The 20,559-nt window shown below is 43.9% G+C and overlaps 1 protein-coding gene across 11 annotated transcripts in view; it reads right to left on the bottom strand.

Annotated features, from left to right (window-relative positions):
• KALRN (kalirin RhoGEF kinase) overlaps positions 1-19,875 on the bottom strand; it is a 461,256-nt gene extending 441,381 nt beyond the window's left edge. For 6 of the 11 annotated variants that reach the window (XM_033064821.2, XM_033064822.2, XM_033064818.2 and 3 more), the window contains exon 1: positions 19,586-19,865. In XM_033064821.2, the coding sequence (XP_032920712.1) occupies positions 19,586-19,658 (73 nt within the window). In that variant the 5' untranslated portion in view covers positions 19,659-19,865. Of the gene's footprint in view, positions 1-19,585 lie in introns of all 11 variants that reach the window. The other 5 variants (XM_033064825.2, XM_033064827.2, XM_033064826.2 and 2 more) reach the window with 2 other exon arrangements.
• Positions 19,876-20,559: the final 684 nt, after the last annotated feature.

Genomic DNA, 20,559 nt, shown 5'->3' with positions numbered 1-20,559 from the left:
GGACATGAAGCTGTCACAAGTCATCATCAACACACTTGCAACATGCACCAGATGGGACTACTGAAGTCAATGACAATCCCTCGGTGTTTGGGGAGCACCCCATCCAACGGGCCAGCATCTCTGTTCACCACCGTGCACCACACACCTCCCTGCAACCAGGCTCCCCTTGTTTGTTTATGTGGATGCTTGACTCTTCCTGAACAAGTCTACACATAAAACCATAGGTCACCTATTGTTTCTCCACCAGAAACTGAAGGAGAACCTGCATAACCACTGCCAAAAGATTACCCAAGAGCGAAGAAAAAGCATCCATACTTTCAGCAGGCCTAACTCTGCTCTCAAATGCACTGATGTTAAACCAAAGTAATTGAGTCTGAGCCCAGCAGAAATCAATGAGATCACTGTCAAGTCCAATGTCACACACACACACACACACTTACAAACTTGCCCAAGAGATTTTCATGCCATCCTCTGTGTACTAAAATCTCAAATGTTTGCATTCAATTTCTGCATAAAGTCTTGCAGTATCTGCCCTTTAACAGCATACATAGAATGCTGAGAAGACCCACTTAGCATCTCTCATGTCAAGATCACATATGTGTCACTTATGTGCATAAATATCTGAAAATTACTGATGTTATACAGAAAATACTGCCCAGGTAGCAGCTTCCTTACAGCCCAGGAGAGCAAGCACAGTTTAGAACCTTGAAGTTGTTCTAAACCTCCTGTAGGGAAAACCCAGCCATTACCAGCCCTTGAGTAGGAACATCCATCTACAATAGATGGCATCAGGCTGCAAACTGGCCATCAGAGGCTAAAACTGGGAAACACCAGCTACATTTCTCTCCCTTAGCCTATTTCATGATTTCCTACAAACAAAACTGTTGTATAGGACAAACGTCAGGGCAGCTTCCTGAACTTTCACACAACAGTGTTACTTGGCTCCTGGTCCCATGCAGGGTTCAGCTGCAGCAGAGCTGGGTTATGCCCCTCCAATCTGTCACTATATCTGTACACAGTCACTCCCTAACCCAGTTGTGTCAAAATGATCCAGGTTGGCTTTCTATTTAAAAGCATGGAGGGTTTTCTTTAACCCAGATCATTTTGACTGATTTAGGTTAGAGAAGGACTACATTTGCAGCTATGCTTACAGACACCAACCTCCAGCAGCAAGGACAGTGCCCAGGCACTTTAAGCCTGGCTTGAGTTCAAAGTCTTTGAACCCAGCTCAGCTGCAAGCCAAGTAGCACATCTGGCCACAGCTGTAGATGCTGTAGTTCAGGGAAAAAAAAGGCAAACGAGGCTACATTCAGTGTCCCACATAAACTATGGAGTGTAAAAAGTTAGGATATGATTAACAGGAAATTCAGAAACTCAGATTCAGATTCCATTTTCACAATTTAACCTCTCCTTCCCCCGCTGCCCCCAATTCTGGTACTAATGGTCTTCCTTTTTTAACTAAATTCTTCATTTTTGGGTGACTAGGATAAACTTGTTAATACTACATAGCCACACACCAAGACAGGCATCCCACAGTAATTCAATCACCTCTCAAACCATGTGGGTATTTATTTCAGCCACCCAACTCCACAAATGTGAATTTTAAAATGGAAGCACACTACAAGAGCTGAGAAGTTTCTCTCCCACAAGAAAGACTCCATGTGTTACCTGTATGGTAGCAAGGCAGTTCAGATCTTTCTCTTCCTTTATGCTGGCTGTGGTTACACACACCAGAGCCCTTGTCTGGCTTCCCAGGCATGGGCAGGACTCATAAAGGATTCATATGCAAACATAATCTGCAACACAGAGTGGGAGACAAACAGTTCTGCACCCTTCTTTTATCTGTTACCCAAGTTTCTTACCAAGGCATGCCATCTCATGTCATCTTCCAGCAATCTCTGCTACCAGTCTGACTTGAGAGTCAGATCATTTCCTGCTGCTGGCTAACATAGCTCTAAAATGGGAAATTACATTTTCTTGTTTCATACAAGTTTTGTTAAACTGAACACATTTGGCTTTGTAAAATACATCAAGATGAAAGATGTTCCTTGGGTGCAAAATGCTATATGTTTCTCTTCATTTAAGAACACAGGGTCTAGTAAACCAAAATTCGTTTGGGAATATTCTGAAGGATTAGACTCTTCAGATTCATTCAAAAAAGAGGAGAAAAACTGGTTGCACATATGCTTCATCATAAAAGTATTTATCTGACCTACAGCCAAAACCATTTTATCTCTGTAAGCAATCCTTAAACACTGCAGAATGCATTCACTGCTTTCATTACCAAATTACTTTTTAAGAGTTCAGCAGGTAATTGAAGTTCCAAATGTCTTAAAATGGTTTGGCAATGCTGAGATTTCCTAGTGGACTTGCATCCAAGAACTTTAGAGGGAAAAAATCAGCTGGATACTAAATATATACCCTAAAATAAGATGGATTCAAATTACACTAAGATGCAGGCTTTTAAGGAGGGAGAATGTTTTGTATGAAGAGTAAAGCTCTGCTCAGAGGAGGTTCCATGATGTTGAAGCTTCAAACTCACATTCAAAAAGTCCTGTGAATTTTTCAAAGACACTATATTGGCCTAAATCTGTTCCTACTGAACCCAAGGGCTGTTAATTTTGACAGAAAACTAATTAGGACAATGCTGTCCTATATACTTTGTACTATTTAGCAGACAACTGCTAAAAACAGAGGGCTCTAAAATCTTTATCCTAGATGAAAAACATTATATTACTTTTCCAATTCACTCAGCAGAAACAGTGAAAGGAATGGGCCTAAATCTGTTGCCCATACCGAAGTCCTGTGCATTGCCCCAAGGCTGCAGTGCTCGGTGGCAGGGCAGGAGGGCCATGAGCAGCACAGAGCCTGCAGGTTGGGCAGGCAGCCCCCAGCTCCAGAGGTCTAACGAGGACTCTTGCCCCAGCTACGTCAATGGCTTTTGGCAAACCACTTTCTGCCTCAGTTCCTCATATTTATGGAGTGGAGATGATGTCAGTGTTCTGTGTTTATAACTGCTACACGCACTGCTTTAAGTGTTATTATTTTACAGGGCTTTTTATTCACAGCCAATTACACAACTCTCAGAGGGAAACTGAGGCATGGAGCAACACTAATTGCCTAATGTCATCCAGTAGGCCAAAGCAGAAGTAGAGTCTTCATCTCCAGAATTTTGCATTATCCTCTAAACTTATCTACAACCTTGGTATTATACAGCAAAAATTAGCTTGCTGTTTGTCCAGCACTGATACTTCTGCTAACACTGTTGTTTAGCTGGCTGCTTGTTGCTCTTGTTCCTGCAGAGAAACATAATATCAGATTTGTAAAATCACACTGTATGTGAAAACACTGTGACGGTAAATGCAGGATTACTGTCTCACTGCAGGATCCAGCAGCAGGGAAAGCTGGTGATGATGTGGGCTGCTCACGGTCTAACACAAGAAGCTTTAATGATGACAAGAGGAACACAGAGCTTTACTTTTCACAGCAGCAATCTTTTCTCTTAGGATTACTCTAAGGCAAAAAAATCCTTGTTCTGCAATGGATATATTTTCACAGCACGGGGATAACTGATATTTAAGATGAACACGAATAACTGAGTAACCTTCTGGTCTGGCATAGATCAGAAGAGGTGAGATGAATAAAATTAGAAATCTGGATTCCCCTCTCCAAGTTATGGTCCCCACCCAGAAAGGTACACCTGTTTCACATTACAGGGATGCTGCACTCCTTACCACTTTATGCCCACTTACTGCCTTACTGCTGAGGCATTTCTATTACAAATGTAACAGAATTCTTGTCAATGGAACTTGGGGATACCCGTAACTTTAGGATGAACGTTTTTGGCTGCACCTAGATGCCCCAACACCAGGAAAGTAAACCTTTAGAAGTATCAATTGAGCTTTCTGTCAGATAAGGCATGCCAGACTCTTCCTCAGGGAGCCTCAGGAAAGTTGCGGATGCAGAAGCTCAAGAGCTTTTTTCAGAAGAGCTTGCAATTTGGCTGCTGCATCCTAATTTAACCCTATAAGAACACATTGGGAACTCAATTCCAGTCAGTACCAGAAAAAGCACTCGTTGATTTGGGATGCTGGAGACAATCAGTGCCTGCCTTTTCCCTTCTTTTTACAGCAGGTGCTCTCTCACAAGCCTCTTATCAAGCAGTGTAAGCAGGGAAGCTCTGACCAACATACGGTGCTTAACCATTTATTGAGTTCTTTAACAGCAATAACATCGTAGTAAGCTAACATTTTCCAACTCATCTCGTGCTGCAGAGCGTGGCACGCTTTGAGATCTGAAACAATGAGCTGTGACGGGCTGGACCCATGTGCAGCTGGACAGGAAGAGCTGAAGACCCAAGGAGGTTTCCTTTAGGCACAGAGGCTGGGGCGTGACGCAGGGGAAGCCCGTGTGTTCCCGGACGCCTGTGGTAGCAGCCGGGAAGGATGGGGTGCCTGGACACGGTGTCTGCATGTGCTGTTCCTGATACAGCTGCCAGAGACTGTGTTTATTTTACCTCTACTAAAGCAAGGGACATTGTGCAAAGGCAAGCAGAGGTGCCAAGAATATGATCTTCACATTGAAACCCTGTGGAAGAGTCACACATACAAATCACCTCTCAAAACAAAAATGCAGAAATTAATGCAGTCAAATTCAGCAACCACTCATGCACACCAGCACTGCAAAGCATAATCACACAGTAGAAATGTGGAAAAACAAGAGAAGAATATAGCTACCCCAAGAGGAATCTGGACAAGATACAGAAATGCAGCCTTCCTTTCCAGAAATTATTCAGGGAATGCCTTATTTGCACCAACAGCTTCAAAACCGTGAACCTCGAGCCTTAACTTCAAAAAAAAGTGCACTTCTAATATCTAAGTGCCACTTAGGGGCTCAAATGGAAGGGTGCCAACAACAGAGCCATTAACACCTACTCATCCATGGAGGCTTTCTATCTAAAAATCCCATTTGTCAACAGAGTCGCAGCAGGACTTCAGTATGATAAAAACCTCCATGACAAGTTCTAAACTTACAAATTAACATATTCATTTACTTATCCATGTGTAAAAGCGTGTCACTTAGCTTTTTGAGCATCAATACCTAATCCAAAGCCATCCATTACAGCTTTCCATTTGTTCCTGGACTGAGAATCAACTCAAGTCACTTCAGCACAATTGAAATATTGTGTTGAATTATACAGCAAAAATACTGAGGCAGTTTCAAGAAACTGAATACAAGGTTTATATTTACTCCTACATGCTGAATACCTCCAACAAGGAAGTACAAGCCCAGGCTGGTGCCCGCCAAAATCCCACTGTAAAGTTCCTGTGCCACTGATGTTAAAAGGAGTTGTGCAGGGACCTGTCCAGACAAGGCATCAGGGACTGATGCTGCAACAGCCCCTGGCTTTCTGGATCAAGGCTCTTCAAATTTCATTCATTGTAGTTGAGAGGTCTGGATGTTTGGTGTCTTAAGGTCTTAATATAGTACCTGTCACTCTGTAACAAAATTAAGGATGAATCTTATGTAAACTCTTGCATAAAATCTTCGGTCACATAGGACTTTTAAACATTTTTTTAAAGACGGTCAAAATAAGCATAATAATGTTTCATAAAAAATGCCAGACCTAACCCCTGACTCCCAGTGCTTGAATGGGAAACAGAACAGCCAAGAAACTGCAATGTAACAAGTTTTATTTTCCTCAGCAAAGATCTGCAACTTTCCACTACTGACACACAGAACAAGTAGGACTGAGAATGGAGAGAATAATTTGGTACTGTCTGATACAGAAATTAGACAGGATTGCAATGGCAGAACAGCACACCTGGACACCCATGTGGGTCCAGGCTGCAACAACGTAACACGTGGCTGCTCAACACCAGTTGAGGTCATAAAATCCAATTCATCAAAATAACCTTTTAAAAATAGATTGCTACAGTTGTTTTCCTCTGGAATCTAATGCTTCAGGCTCCTGCCTGAGCCACTGTTTGCAAGGTGCCCTCACATCAAAAGGAAAAGTAACGTCTAAGGAAGTTTAAATGCAGCTCCTGGAACACTTCTCGGGGAAAATACAGAGAAAGATTGGAAGAGCATAAAGGGAGCCAGGTGAGGGGATCTCTCCAGAAGTCATTAGCTGCAGCTGCTAACATAGCTGCATGTAATTTTTTTTAAAAGAACAAAAATAAACAAAAATAAACAAACAAAAAAAAGCCAAAACCACAAAAAATAAAACTAACCTCCCTTCCCAACCCAACCCACAAAATCCCAACACTTTATTTAGTCCTACTTGCACTTCTAGTCTGCCCTCCATGCTATCCTATTAGTTTCAAGATTTTCAGCTCAAACTTTATAAAATCTCTGTCTTTTGACCATTTGAGCTTTACCTACTTTGTACACAAACAGAAGTCACTGCACAGCCCAGGAACAGGACAAGAGGAAAAGGAGTGACAGACTCCTCCTACAGCACTCTCATTCATTACAACTAATTTGAGGCCCATTTGGATTAGAGACATCTAGAAAACAGATCCAGAGCAGGGGTTTGCTACTTCTTGTCTTGAGGGGCACAAAACTGAATACAGAGTTCAAGGTGCCTCACCAGGGTGAAGTACAGGGCATTAATCATTTCCCTGATCCTGCTGGCCATGCTATTTCTGACACAAGCTAGGATGGCACCGACCTCCTTGGCTACCTGGGCACACTGCCAGTTCATGGCAGCCCCCACAGAGCTTTGCATTGGTAGCTAGAAAGGTGTTGATAACACACCAGTGTTTTGGCTATGGCTGAGCAGCGCTCACAGCACCAACACTGCCTCTCTCACATTCCCTCCCTCACCAGCAGGTTTGAGAAGGGACATAGCCAGGACAGCAGACCCAAACAAACCAAAGGGATATTCCATGCTGTATCATGTCTGCTCAGCAATAAAATCTAAGAGAAAGGAGGAAGAAAGGGGGTCATTTGTTATTCATGACTCATGTCTTCTGAAGCAACCATTATGCACACTGAAACCCTGCTTCCCAGGAATTGGCTGTACATTGCCTGCTCATCGAAGCAGACATTAAAACATTTAGTTTTCCTTTATTTCCAATTCCAAACTTTGTTTTTTCCTTATCAAGCAGCCTTTATCTTGACCCATGAGGGATTTTTTTTTTCCATCTTCTTTTCTTCCCCCTGGCATGAAGTGAATAGTGACAGAGTGGCTTGATGGGCACCAGCCAAGGTCAACCCACTAGAGGCATTTACAGGAGGAAGAGAGCTCCCACATGAATCTCTACAGGCCTTAGACTGGTGATCACTGCCTGTGCTACACCTCCCACAGCTTCTGTCCCTAAAGATAACTTCCAAATAGGAAACTTTCCTTTGTCTATATTCCCAAAGGAAGAAGCAACGTGACTTTCTGTTGGTCAGTGTGAAAAACTACTCTTCAGAGTACCACATAATTAAAAGTCTCTGCAGTTGTCTCATTCACATGTTACACAGAGAACATTACTGGGCAAACATAGGTGGGATGTGTAATCAATCAATGCTCTTCAGAAGGCCACAGGTATTTATTCTGCCCTGAACAATGCCACATTAAGCAAACATTTGGAATAGCAATACATAGGTTCAACATTTGCTAGATACAGTCCAAGAGGAAAATGTATGAGGAAAAATGAGACCCAGAAAAAGAAATCATGTACTATGGTTATAGCTCTGTTAAACTCAGCTGTGCAGAAGCAGTCAGGATGTACCTCCCCGTGCCCCAAGTAACTCACTTGCTCTGATGTGACTTGACTGATGTGCTCACAGGAGACATCCCCACCATAAACTCTATGGAAGGGTGGGTGACTGCAGCAAAAAGGAGCCTGACACTTGTAAACAACCACAAAGCAAGATGAGAGCTGTAAATGGCTCCTGACAGCACTCTCTTCATGGAGAGATCTCTGTGAAATATAGAATATATTAGCAAACCTGGGCTAGAAAGCAAAGCATTCCTAGGTAGGTGGAACTTTTTAATAGCATATCATTACATTTCCCTTACATTTAGTATTTAATAGATGTAACTTTACCAGTAGCACACTCATTACCAAAAAGGCACAGGGACCTCACATGAGCAGAATGGACCCAGAGCCCAACTGCCTTCTTTTGTCAGCATTTGGGTACCACAGTGATAAGTAAAATCATGTGGAAGTCTTAGCACATTAAATTGGAAATATCCTTACTCTGCTACCAGTCTTCTTTGGCCCTATCCCCACACAAGTGTGTAGGTTTAACACAGGCCAAAATTTCTGCCTATGTCAATTACTGCAGCTCCTCTGCTGTCACTGGCACTGGGCCATTTCTTATACCAGCTGTGGCTGTCTGTAGCAGGTCACCTGCATCCACAGACAGGAACCCGTACCAAGAGGTTCAAGAAGAGATGAGAGTTTGCACATCTCTCTGATTTCACCTGTCACTTCATCATGAACTTTCAAAAATCCTACAGTAAAAAGGGATTGGTGTGCTTTTCCTGGCCTATGCCCTGCCAACAGAAGGTGAAGCCATTCAGTGCTTTGTCAGGGTTTGCTCCACCACCAGGACATGAGTTTCTCAAGAACATGGGCACCAAGACCATATAATCTCAAGAAAACTACTTACTACGGCATTGCGCCTGATTTTCCCCTTTTGGTAGATGAGACTTCCCGATTTTACACAAAGATCACAAAACTCAAAAGTGTGTTCTGATATGCTGTACTAATTCTGTGTATTATTTCTAATTACTGATACCTCCGTTACCACTGCACACCAAGAGGAGCTGAGGATGCTTGAGTTAAGCAAAGAACTTATTGTTCACCCTGCTGTGTGTCAAGAACTTCTTGATTTTGGAGGTAGACGTTGGAGAAACTTGTCCTTTGTCTACCTGAGAAAGAACCTACCAGTCATTGGGTTTGAACTATTGCAAATGAGCATCATAAGGCCCACAGGCTGAAACATCATGACGGGGCTGAAGCTGGAACAAACACTGAAATCAATCCCAATCACAGCAACCAGATCTAAGCTGCAAGTAACACCTTACAGCTCAATGATAAGACAATCAGCTTTAGGGAAAAAAAAATATATATATTTTTTCTATTATAAGGACTTATATGCTGGGAAGTGTCATTTTCACAAACTTCCATCACCACATGGATCAGCTTCAATTGATTTAAGCTCATTCAATCAACAGGGTTTCCCCTCCAGTTTTAGCATCAGAGACACACTTAAAAACTTTCTCCTGGCTCAAATAGCTCAAGACAGTCTCATTAGGGATTTGACAAATAACATGAAGCAGCAGACAGCTTACAGACTAGTAGGAATCTGTAACAGATAGTTGACCTATTTAACAGTCCAACTAACTTACAAGCAGGACTGACTTGAACAGGAGCAAGTTGCTAACAGGAGATTTCCACACCTCAGAACTAAGTCCTCGAAACTCACATGATATTACTGTTTACCTGGTAGGCCTGACTTTCTCCTTTGGACTAAATTTATCTGAATGCTTCAGACTTTCTCAATTAGCATCACTCCTGAACTCTCTGCCTCAGCACAGAAAAGCAGAGCAGGAAAGTCAAATTGCTGTGAACAGAGCAGCAGTCAGATGCAAGGAGGTCGGCTCTCCATGACATGTTTCTGTGAACAAGAGGTATTAAACATGAAGCAGAACACACAAGGGTTTTGGCTTTGTGTCTTTACTCCATACAGAAATGCCTTCTCTTCACAGCACCCAAGGCAGGCATCTGGTGCATCCCTGTTCAAAGACTGCAGTGGGATAATAACTGTTGTCAATGCTGAGGGACATCTAGAAGAGAAAACCTTGCTACTTTTCCTGTGCTTAGTCATAGTTCTTATGGCTGCCTTACTCAGTCTGAGCATGGAACATGCACAGGCTTTGCCTGCTCCTTCCTTCACTACGTACCCAGGCAATCTTGCCTTTTTTCTCTAGTGTGTCAGAAAACCTACCTTTGGCTTTCTATCCCAAAAGCTACAACTCCAACCAAACCTCTTATTGTCTCATTCCCGTGATTTCCTCTGGTTTCTGACCTTCCTCACACTGACATCATTTGCTTCCCTTCCACAGAGGATGCAGGCTGTGATCCCTTTCTCAGCCAAGTGCCCTTCAGTTCTGAAGTGCTCTGTTAGGCAACTTTATGGCATTCTTCCATGCTTTCCCTACAGTTTTCTCATTTCTCCCCTATCTTTCTGCTTGTACCTTAATCTTAGCCATTTCTTCTGGGCTGCACAGAGGGTTTGACTCTGTAACCCTCAGTCTTACCCTTCAGACATGTTTATAAACAAGAGCAAAACATGAATGTTTGGTTAAATGAAATCACAGTCTACTTGACAGCTTTTATCATAAGCACTCAATGGCAAGGATCGTCTTTTTGTTCAATGTTCATGCAGGATCTGCTTCAGAGGGAACTAAACAGTGACCGAGACAGCAATACAAATAATAAACCCTGGTAGAGAGCCATCATAGAATTATGACAGTATCATAGGTCCTACAGGAGGATAGCCCAACTAAAAGTCTCATTGCATTCACTCACAATCTTTCAAATATTCTCAAGCACCTACAGCTTCAAAAGCTGTGCAGACTGACAGGCACACCACTTGAATGGCCTGCTGAAAACCAAAGGCAACTCGCTGAAAGTTTTCATCTGGAGCCTCCACTAAAATTGTCCCATGGGAAAAAACAATACTAAACAGTGGAAGAGAAACACAGTCCAGATATTTCCACAGAAAGTAAATCTGCTTCCACAGAGAACTGCATATTTCTTGCTAGCTATTATTTTTAACCTCTCACAGATTTATTTTTACTACAATTTAAATGTATCTGCTATATGCCATAACATTATTATTATGGGAGACACTAAAATAGCAAAGTATTCTAGGCACTTGATTCCATTTTACAGAACAGGGAATTACAGCCAGCATGACTTGACTGCTGCTCACTGTAGCAGCCACCAACACTTGTGACCCCCCCTTTCAGCCTTATTTCCTATGGCTTCTCTGTGGAGTTACTCCCAGTGTTGCTTAACTGGCTGGGGAGAAGGAGGGGAGCAGCAAAAGTTAAAAAGGAGCTAAAATTAATCCAATTTATTAGGATGAACTTCTGATTTCTGCTGCCAGGCTGTGGACACAGCTTTGGGATCACAGCCCACAGACTGAAGCTGCTGAAGCCATCAGCTAAGCCTACTCATACCAGAAACTACCTGGGATACTTCAGAATCAGAGAACAGTTTGGATTGAAAGGGCCCTTTAAAGGTCATCTAGTCCAACACTCCTGCCACAAGTAGGGACATCTTCTACTGCCTCAAGTTACTCAGAGTCCCATCTAGGCTTCCATCTAAGGATGGAACATCTACAACTTCTCTGGGCAAATGGTTCAAGGGTTTTATCATTTATCATTCTCATTGTAAAAAAAAAAAAATCTTCTTTATCTCTATTCTGAACCTACTCTCTTTTACTTTAAAAATTATGTTTCCTGTCTTATGGCAACTGATTCTTTTCTGAGCTTTCTCTTCTCCAGCTCTCTCAGCCTTTCCTCATAGGACAGGTGTACAACTCTTCTGATCATTTTTAGGGACCTAACCTCAAGGCTTTAGTTCCATTTTTCACTAAACTGTTTTAAATAAGCAAAAGTTTATTTGTGCAAGCTCTGGCTTTATAGTGTATATTCTAGTAAGACCAAGAAAATATATTTAAATAAATAAATTCCATCTTTGATAATCAACTTAGCTTTTCAGTGCTCCAACACTGAAGGAACATCTCTTATCAAGTCAAGCTATGGTAGATCATAACTTCCCACTTCTGACAAACACAGCTGGTAAAGCTCTTCGTGTTCAGCTTGGATGCTGTTTGGCACAACAGTCTGACATTGACTTACAAGACCTATGAAAAATATGCACTGCTAATTTTCCTAAGTGCCATGCCAGTGCCTTTGGGGGCCATGCATTCACCTACCTTCCCATACAGTAACAGGATTTGTTCTCAGCTAATAAAGCAGACTTTACATCAACCAAGGAAAGACTTTCGTTAGGATGTCCTCCTTCTTCATTACCGAATGATACATTTATGGCAAAGCACTAAAGTTGATGACATCTTTAAAATATATTTTTTCCGTAGTGTGGGGGATACAAGCTGCTTAATCCCTGCAGATCTCCTTTTTCTCCCCCATTGCCCCCGTGCTTTATCATGTCCAATTAGCCATCTGCCATGCCCGCACTGGCATACAAAGGAAGCCCCCTCTCCTGCGCCGCAGCCCATCAGCGGGGCTATTGTCCCTGCTGACAAACAAGAATCAGACTCTATTGTTTCCAGCTGACGATGCTGCTCCCAAAGTAGGCTGCCAGTTGCCACTAAAGCAGCAGGAGCACCGGGGTACGCATCAGGAGCCAGGAACCATGCCAGCAGCACCGATATTAGTGGGGAACTTATACAAAGCATTTTTTGATATATAGACATATAGAGGAAGATACAGATATTTTCTGATTTCAGGTACCAAACCTACCCGGGCCAATGGCCACCCTTTCTATGGCAGTTGTACCAGAGCATGCCTGACCTGCTGCCTTTACTGCTTCACCAGCAGTCACCTGGCAAAGAAAGGGTCACAATCCCCAGAAGAGAGCATTTCCTTGTTATATTTTCATTATTATTATTATTTTAAAAATAAGGCACGTCTTCTACCACTTCCACACAGCTAATTCCACACACCAAAACTACCTCTTCCCATCCAAAGTATTTTAAAAACCTGAAAACTCCACAGTGTCTACATGGGTACTAATTATGTAATGAGGTTAATTTAATTTCTCTCACAAACAACATACATTCACCCTTTTTCCCAAGGCCACTTCACTAAAAGAAATGACCAGAGCAGCTGGTCTGCCAGTCACCAAGATGTTAAATTGAAGATCATTTCCTCTTATTATTCTCAGCAAAGCATGATGTGACCTTACACTAAAAACTACAGTCTGCTTAATTATGGTAGTTTTGTTCCATCAGTGAAACTGAAATGCTGGTTCATATAATTAGGGTTACTAAAAAAGGAATTTCATTTTTAGTTTTAAAGGTAATTTGTTGCCTTGAAGTAGAAGTGCAACAAATTAGACCTAGGTACCTGAATGTTTTCATTTTGTGCAATTTGAAAGAAACAAAAAATACTCCTAGATTTTAGTAAGAAAGTCACACGTTGATAAGAGAAAAAGAACCCCAATAAACCACAATTTATTCCAGGCACTCATTAAAGAAAATGAGCAAACAAAATGAATATTTATATTTAAAAGCAGAAACAGAATTATCTTCTAAGCCCTTGATTAAGTAACAAATTACTTAAACTTCAACAAATGTTTTAAATTATATTTAACACTTCAGCAGTGAACATACATAGTTTCAATATATCACTTTGAATGTTCACTGAATAGTTCAAAATAAAATAAATGAAAAACAACTGAAACTAACGTGAATCCACAGTAATCACATAGGTTAATGACTGTCACAATGACATATAAACAGAGGAAAGTCTTTGCCCTGGATTCAAACACAAGCATCATTCTGAACCAAATATGAAATATGACATGAAAACTTAGATATTTTGCTGAAGTATTACTCCATTCCTAGCATGAAATGCTCTAAATCCCATTTCAACACACTGCAGGCCACATATCACACAGGTGACTGACTTAAACCTAGATTTACGATTGCCACTGCAGTGCTTGGGCCAAGTTCTGTTTTCAGTTACATCTGTGAAAACTCCCAAGCAATTCCTCTGAAGTTCTCTGGATCTGTACAGCAGTAACACAATCCATCCTAGAAGCGAGTGGGAAAGAAATAATTCAAAATATCATGACTTCTATTTTTTACAGTCCTTTACACTTTAAGAATCTCCATTCAGACAATCATATTTGACTTCTCTTTTCATATCCAGCTCTCTTTTGCAAAATGTGTATTGGAACTCCCTGTTATTCTTGCCAGATTCTCTAGGCAAAATTCCCCAAGTGGCAGAGTCCCTTCAGTTAAACACAGGGTGCGTGAGCCATGCAAGGCTGTAAAACGGGAGTTGTTTATCCAAAGAAATATTAAAAGCAGGACACCAGTCCAAATCAAACAAAAGCACAAATACCTCTAAGTCGTTTCATGACTTTAAGTTCCAGCAGTAAAAGGCACAGCACTATGGGTTTATAAGGCCTAATACTCCATAAGTATTTTCTTTGATGTAACTATGAAGTACTTAAAATACCACTGGGTACTGTATGGTACATGTCACCATGGAGCAATAAAGCTGCTCTACATCCATAATCAGCCTTTCCAGAGACCATAAGGTCACAGCAGCTGAAACAACAGAATACTTCATTCCCAGCCTTCAAGAGGCCCAGAGCACCTGTGCAGCCAGAGACTCCCTAAAAGGCTTTTAACGTGGGGGTGTGCCTGGAAAGTATAGCAAAGAAAACCCACCAAAACCATCAAAGCCGCTCCCATTTTTAAAACCTCATGCTTCCCCAGCAGGTTATTATTATGAGACTTGACAAAATATAGTATGGGAGGCAGGTGGTAGGAAAGAGTGGCAGTTATATTTGCCTGGCCAGGCTGTATGCTCACTTGTATCCAAGGCACTCATCATTCCAAGACCCACATGGCCATTCTAAGCTCACACGTAAAATGGTCTACACAAGCACTAGGAGGGTTCCTCTTTCATGGTGACTTCAGGATTACACTTTTCTTCTTTCAGAGTTCCAACCCAAAAACACACTGTAGGCAACAGGTTCTCCCCCATAACTTCTGTAGATGCCATATCAAGTCTTATTACAGTGCCTGTGCACTTTACTAATGTCTGTGTTTTAAGCTTATGTTCCCTATTGTACCTTGACCTGGAAATCAAGTATTGTGAACCTCAGTACATATGAGCCCTGAACAGAAGCTGTGTGTGAAATGCTTCTTCCTCTGGAAGTAATTATGTCCAATATTAATTGAATTAATATCAAATAGAATAAGTATCTTCCTACTGTCTTATAACACAATGCAATCTCATCCAGAATAAACACATTAAACACATAATAGTAAATAACTATCAGATATCATCCCTGTTGCCATGTACATACTTCTGCTGTGTGAGAAGGAAGGAAGCAGTATGGGAAAGAAATGCTCCTCTGAACATAAATCATTCATTTAAATTGTTCCTTTCCAGCATCAGACAAAAAAGAGATCATTCTTTTTTGACACAAGGCCCCACAATCCAGCAGTTTCTGCCCCATTTATTAGCACTATCTGCATGGTAAGAGAGGGAAGAGGACAGTCATTCCCACCAAGACCTATGTCTCATGCCTTTCTCATGTCTACAAGAAAATTTCTGAACTAGTAGATCTGCTTCAGAATTCTGAGGCGGAGGAGATGGGACAACCAGAGGGCAGAGCCACACAGTCTTCCCATGCCCTGGGGAGGCTTGGGGGGAGCTGGGTTCCCACCTGTAGTAAAACAGCAACTCCTCCCACACATCAGTCACAGGAAAAAATAAAAACCACCTACATTAGACACTAAAGAAAACAACAAAACTCATTTTCCTGACAGGGTCAGAGGTCAAAGCCTCCAGAGAGTGGTACAGATTTTGATTAAAAGCATCACCTCAAAGAACACAAGAGCTTTCCAAATGGTAGGACAGACCTGACAGTCTTTTCTGCAACAGAGCCTCCTTTAACAGCATACATTACCAGACCAGGCCTTATGAATTATAAAGTCTCAAGGCAAGGAAGCCAAGCATCACACAAACACCTCACCCCAGTGACAACTCAATTGAATCAATTTACCTGCTCTACAAGGAGACACTTGAGTCCATCAACCTTGAGGAGCACTTCTCTGCTGACATCATTTCAAGCACATCTTTTGATCAAACAGCCTGGCCAATGCCAATCATTTTAAAGTTATTTAATAGCAGAACTGCCAGTCACTTGTGCACAAATGAACAACACTAGAAGTACAGCTGGCTGAAAAGCAGAGAGCAAACAGAATAATTCATCGCATCCAAAGGAGATGGAATAATCTCAATTTTCAACTCACTCACGGGAAGTATCAATGACAAAGTCAGCATCTTCACATCAGACATAATCAATGTTATAGTTAAATGCCAGAAAAATAAATTAGAAAATAAAACAGTACCTGCTAGCACATGAGAAATATTGATGACTACTTCTTCTAGTAATTGCTAGTTTGCTAAATTGTTGTGTCACTGATTTCTATAAATATTTAAAATTTCGGTAAAGAATTTCCTTACGTGTTTCATCCCTGTATCTAAAACATACTGCAGAAATTACTGCAACCTAAGCAGGAAGCTAAAGCCTTCTCTCTGTGTCTGTATCTAAGGGACAGCTCTTGCTTGTACACTTCAAAAGTGACTTACTTTATGTTTGAAACGCTAAGTATTTGGATTCCATTCCAAATAAAAAAGTTTCAGAACACATTTAATACAGACTTGTAAGAGTTCCAGAGAACCTGGCCATATTTTACCTGTCAAAAAAACAGACTTAAGAAACTTGGTAAGGCATACCCAGGCATAGATTTGGGTTTTTACTCAAAGTGATAGATGTCCTGCAGAAATTGCTGCTACAATTCAGGAGATGGTGTTATACTAGAGCTGGAGACAGCAGTAGTAATTTCTGCCTTTCGTGTCCCTCTGCCTGTTAATTTTTATCCCAGTTACATGGGATTGATTCTCTAAAAGAGAATTCCTGGTTTTCTCACTGCATATATCAGATGGTGAAAATTAGAATAGTCCCTATCCTGCCTGACTCCAGGGAGATTTTAACTGACTACCAGCATCAACTACACAATTGTTAAATCCACCCTTTTCTTTAAAGTCATTCCTAGTTCTCATCAGTGTAAGCACCAGAACAGACCTTCTTTTATTACTTCATGTTAATTTCTTCAGTTTGCCTTTCCAGTTACCGCTCAGAAATCTGCTGTCTCAGGTGTCCCCGCTGATAAGGAGCGGGTATCTCGAGTGTTTGGGTGCTGCTGGGGGCGCTGCTCTGCGAGCGGCGCCACTCCCAGCATCAGCCTCCTCTGCCGGTACCAGAGAGCAGCCTATCGATCCTCCCGGCACAGTGCAAAGCCCAGCTGCTTGCTAAAAGCCTCGGAGAGAGGTTTAGCTGTTTCGGCTCCGTTTTTTTAACAAATGATGAGTTCATGCTCTTCTATGTGGTAACTGTGAATCCGAGAACAGTTTAGGCTGTTTAGTATAAACCTGGGATATCACAGCATACATTCATTCATTTTTTTTATTTGATGTGAGCACGTAAGACAATGGTTATGCTTCACAAATCCAGAGCACAAGTCAGGACAAGGTATAGAAGAAAAAAAACAGTATCAAAGGAAAAAGCATGCTAAGTCAATGCAGGTCTCTGTAGGTGTTACAAATCAGACCCCATCTCACAGTCCTTACTCAGACAAGATCACTATTGCCAGCCTGAGATGTGGGGGAGTCAGTTGTATCCTGGCTACAATTGTTCTTCCAAGCCCCACATCAGCTGTTCTCTCCACCATCCACTAAACCAAACTTCACACAGCCACAAGAGCAGTGTACAAACCCAAAAGTGAAAGGGGCCACAAACAACACAAAGAACCAACACTGATTTCACACAAGCCATACCTGTTTCCCCATTTCTCAGGGATGTTGCCAGCAGACAACTATTAATTACTAATAGTCTTGGTTCTTTTTCCCCACATCATCATTTTGGACACAAGATGCTATGTAATGATGCAGAAACAAGAATTATGCCATCTTCTTTGATGAAGCTTAAGGTGAAGCAGACAGCCATCAAGTATGGCCTATGCACACATGCTTCACTAGCAGGATAGGACCTAGGCACCTCTCCCAAGCCCAGGTTCCTGTGATTTTATTTTCTTAAGAAACAGAAGTGTCAGGAGACTCTCTGAAATCTCTGGGCTAAATGTATAATGCAGGTTACGAGTGTATTCACAGATCTACAGGTGAAATTTAAGGTGAAGGTGGCAGATTGGGAGAAATGTCTAGCACATGGCTCCCTGTGCTTTTCCCTCATTTAGGAATACTTTTTTATATAAGCTTGACAGATTGACAGATTTGACTCTCTCTAAATTCAATTCTGCAAACGTGCTTACGTTGAGAAGGCAGTGTCACAGAGAAATGATTCAGCTTTGGGTGAAGGAGGGGAGAGAGTAAAAGGTAGGGGGGAACCTTAATTAACACATTCCTTTTAAAAGGAAAATTGGTGGGTTGTTTTTCTTTTCATTTTTTCTAATAAATCTGGCATTATAGAGACTAAGGAAATTATCTTGTAACCAGGTAGGCTATCAACAGGCAAATAACCTATAGCTTAAAGACTTGTGGATCATAAGATACACACAGCCAGACCTTATTATACTTCTCCCCTAGATCAAAGGGTTTTCACATAAATGGGGTGCAGTCTACCATAGCAGGGAGCTGCTGCAAGCCTTCAGGATTTTGCTTCTTTAAAGTTTTGGTGATTACATAATCGCTTTTTTGTAACTGGAGCTCAAAGCATTGTGTGTAGCTAATGAGCAGGTAGAAGAAGGAAAACAGCTGAAAAGCAGTCTTGACAAACAGCTGTGGCACTGTCAGTCCTAGCCCAAAAGGGTCAATCCCCTTATGAAATAAGTACTTAATCCTTTACAATTTTTAATTAAAAATCTACCAAGAAGATTATAAAACTTTCTTAAGATTTTGATGGGGGAGGGAGCAAGGGAGAACAGGGGGTGTGTCATGCAGACCACAAGTTGCTTCAGCTGAGATGCTCATCCTGTGCAAAGCCATGTTTCAGAGCTGGGGGCTCCCACACAAACACCATCTCACAAACGAGTGATGCAGTGGGGACCCCGGCACATACCTATTGCCCACAAAATTTAATTAATCGCTGCTTCATTAGCAAAGGCTTCCCACACTCTGCTGAAGTCCAGCTACACTTTGGCTGCACTTCAGCATCCTCTGAATCGGCAGAGTGAAACACAGGGCTCTCACCCAACCCCGATCTACTTAGTGAGCCCGTCTCCGCGAGGTCAGCATCCCCGGTCGGCAGCGGGGCTGCGGGCGAGCGCTGCCCAGGGCGCCTCTGCGCTCACTCACTGCCCACCCGAGGGCGGCAGGGGTAGCGCCCGGCGCTTCGCCCGGCTGGAGCGGGGTGGGCAGCCAGCTCCGCTTCCAAATACCAGCCGGTACCCGGGTGGCCGCCGCCGCCCGGGGCGGGGGCCCGGCGGGGCCCAGCCGGCGCCGCTTCCCACGGGGGTGACAACACGACAGCTCTCCCCGATCATCCCCGCGGGGCTTTTGTGCCTGCTTGGGGCGGGGGCTTGGCCGGTTCTCTCCCGAGGCAGTGGGAGCGCAGCCCCGCAATAGCATCCTCCCAGGGGCGGGAGGGGCGACGGGGGCACGGGCGCACCGAGGGGCTGCGACGGACAAAGCGAGGAGGCAGCGGGGACCCCCTCCATCCCCTCTTCTCCCCTCCCCGCAGCTCCGCTGCTGGCGGTGCCCGCGCCGCAGCCGCCAGCCCCGCATCCCGCGGCGGAGGCAGGGCCCGGCGCTGCCCTGGCCCCTTCCCCGCGGCTCCCCTACCTGTTCGGAAGAAAGCATCCACCTCGGAGTCAGGGACAGCGCCTTCCTCCGCCGCCCCTTCGGCGGGATTCATGGCTGGGGGAGAGGCAGCGGCGAGCCCGGCGGCTGGTAATATCCAGTGAGTTAGGGAGGAGGAGAGCCGAGAGAGAGAGAGAGAAAAAGAGGGAGGGAGAAGAGAAGGGAGGGAGGGATGGAGGCGCGTTCAGCTGCGAGCCCAACCGAGCGCCGCTCGGATCATCCCTTCCGCGGTGCCTGCGGGGCGGCTGCCCCGGGGCTGGGCTGCGCTGCCCCCGGGCTGCGCTGGGCGGTGCGGCCGGGGCGGGGTGCCGGTGCCGAGCCCCGCCGCCGCCGGCCCCCTCCCCTCCACCCGCTATTGTTCCGACCTGCTCCGCTCCGCTCCCCCCGCCGCCGCCGCTGCCCCTCGCCGCGCTGACAGCCCGGCCCGGCCCCCGGCGGCCGCCCCCGCCGCTTCCCTGCCGGCACTTCCTGAGGCAGGCCGGGCGCCGGCCGGGGAGGCTGTGGCGCCCCCCGCCGCCGGGGCAGCCCCTCTGCGGGGCGCGGCCGCTCCGGGCGGGGCGCGCCGGGCACAGGTGCGGGCACGGACGCCCCGCGAGGGCCGGAGGGAATTTTTGTTTTATTCCCTACCCCTGTACGCTCCGCAGCCGTATCGCTGTGCATCCCCGGGTTGCACCGCTGCTGTGTCTCCCCTCTGATGAACACCCGCGGGGGCACGGCGCGGCGCGGCGCTCGGCTGTTAGCTGGGCAGGTACTCGGGGAGCGAAAGTGAACGCTGATGTGATTATACGGACATGTTTTGGGGTTGGGTAGAGAGGTGAGGGTTTCTGGGTTTTTCATGTTCAGGAGCTGTTGGGCACAATTGCTTTGGAAGCAATCAGCAAAACTGCACGTTGTTGCAGGTTTGCCTTCATATTTTATTCTTTATAGTCCTTGGTGACTAGAGAGTCAAAAAGGAG

The sequence above is a fragment of the Catharus ustulatus genome, chromosome 7, assembly GCF_009819885.2.
Source record: "Catharus ustulatus isolate bCatUst1 chromosome 7, bCatUst1.pri.v2, whole genome shotgun sequence".
NCBI classification, from domain to species: Eukaryota; Metazoa; Chordata; class Aves; order Passeriformes; family Turdidae; genus Catharus; species Catharus ustulatus.
The sequence above is the reverse complement of the archived record's forward strand: the minus strand, read 5'-3'. Positions and strand labels throughout refer to the sequence as shown.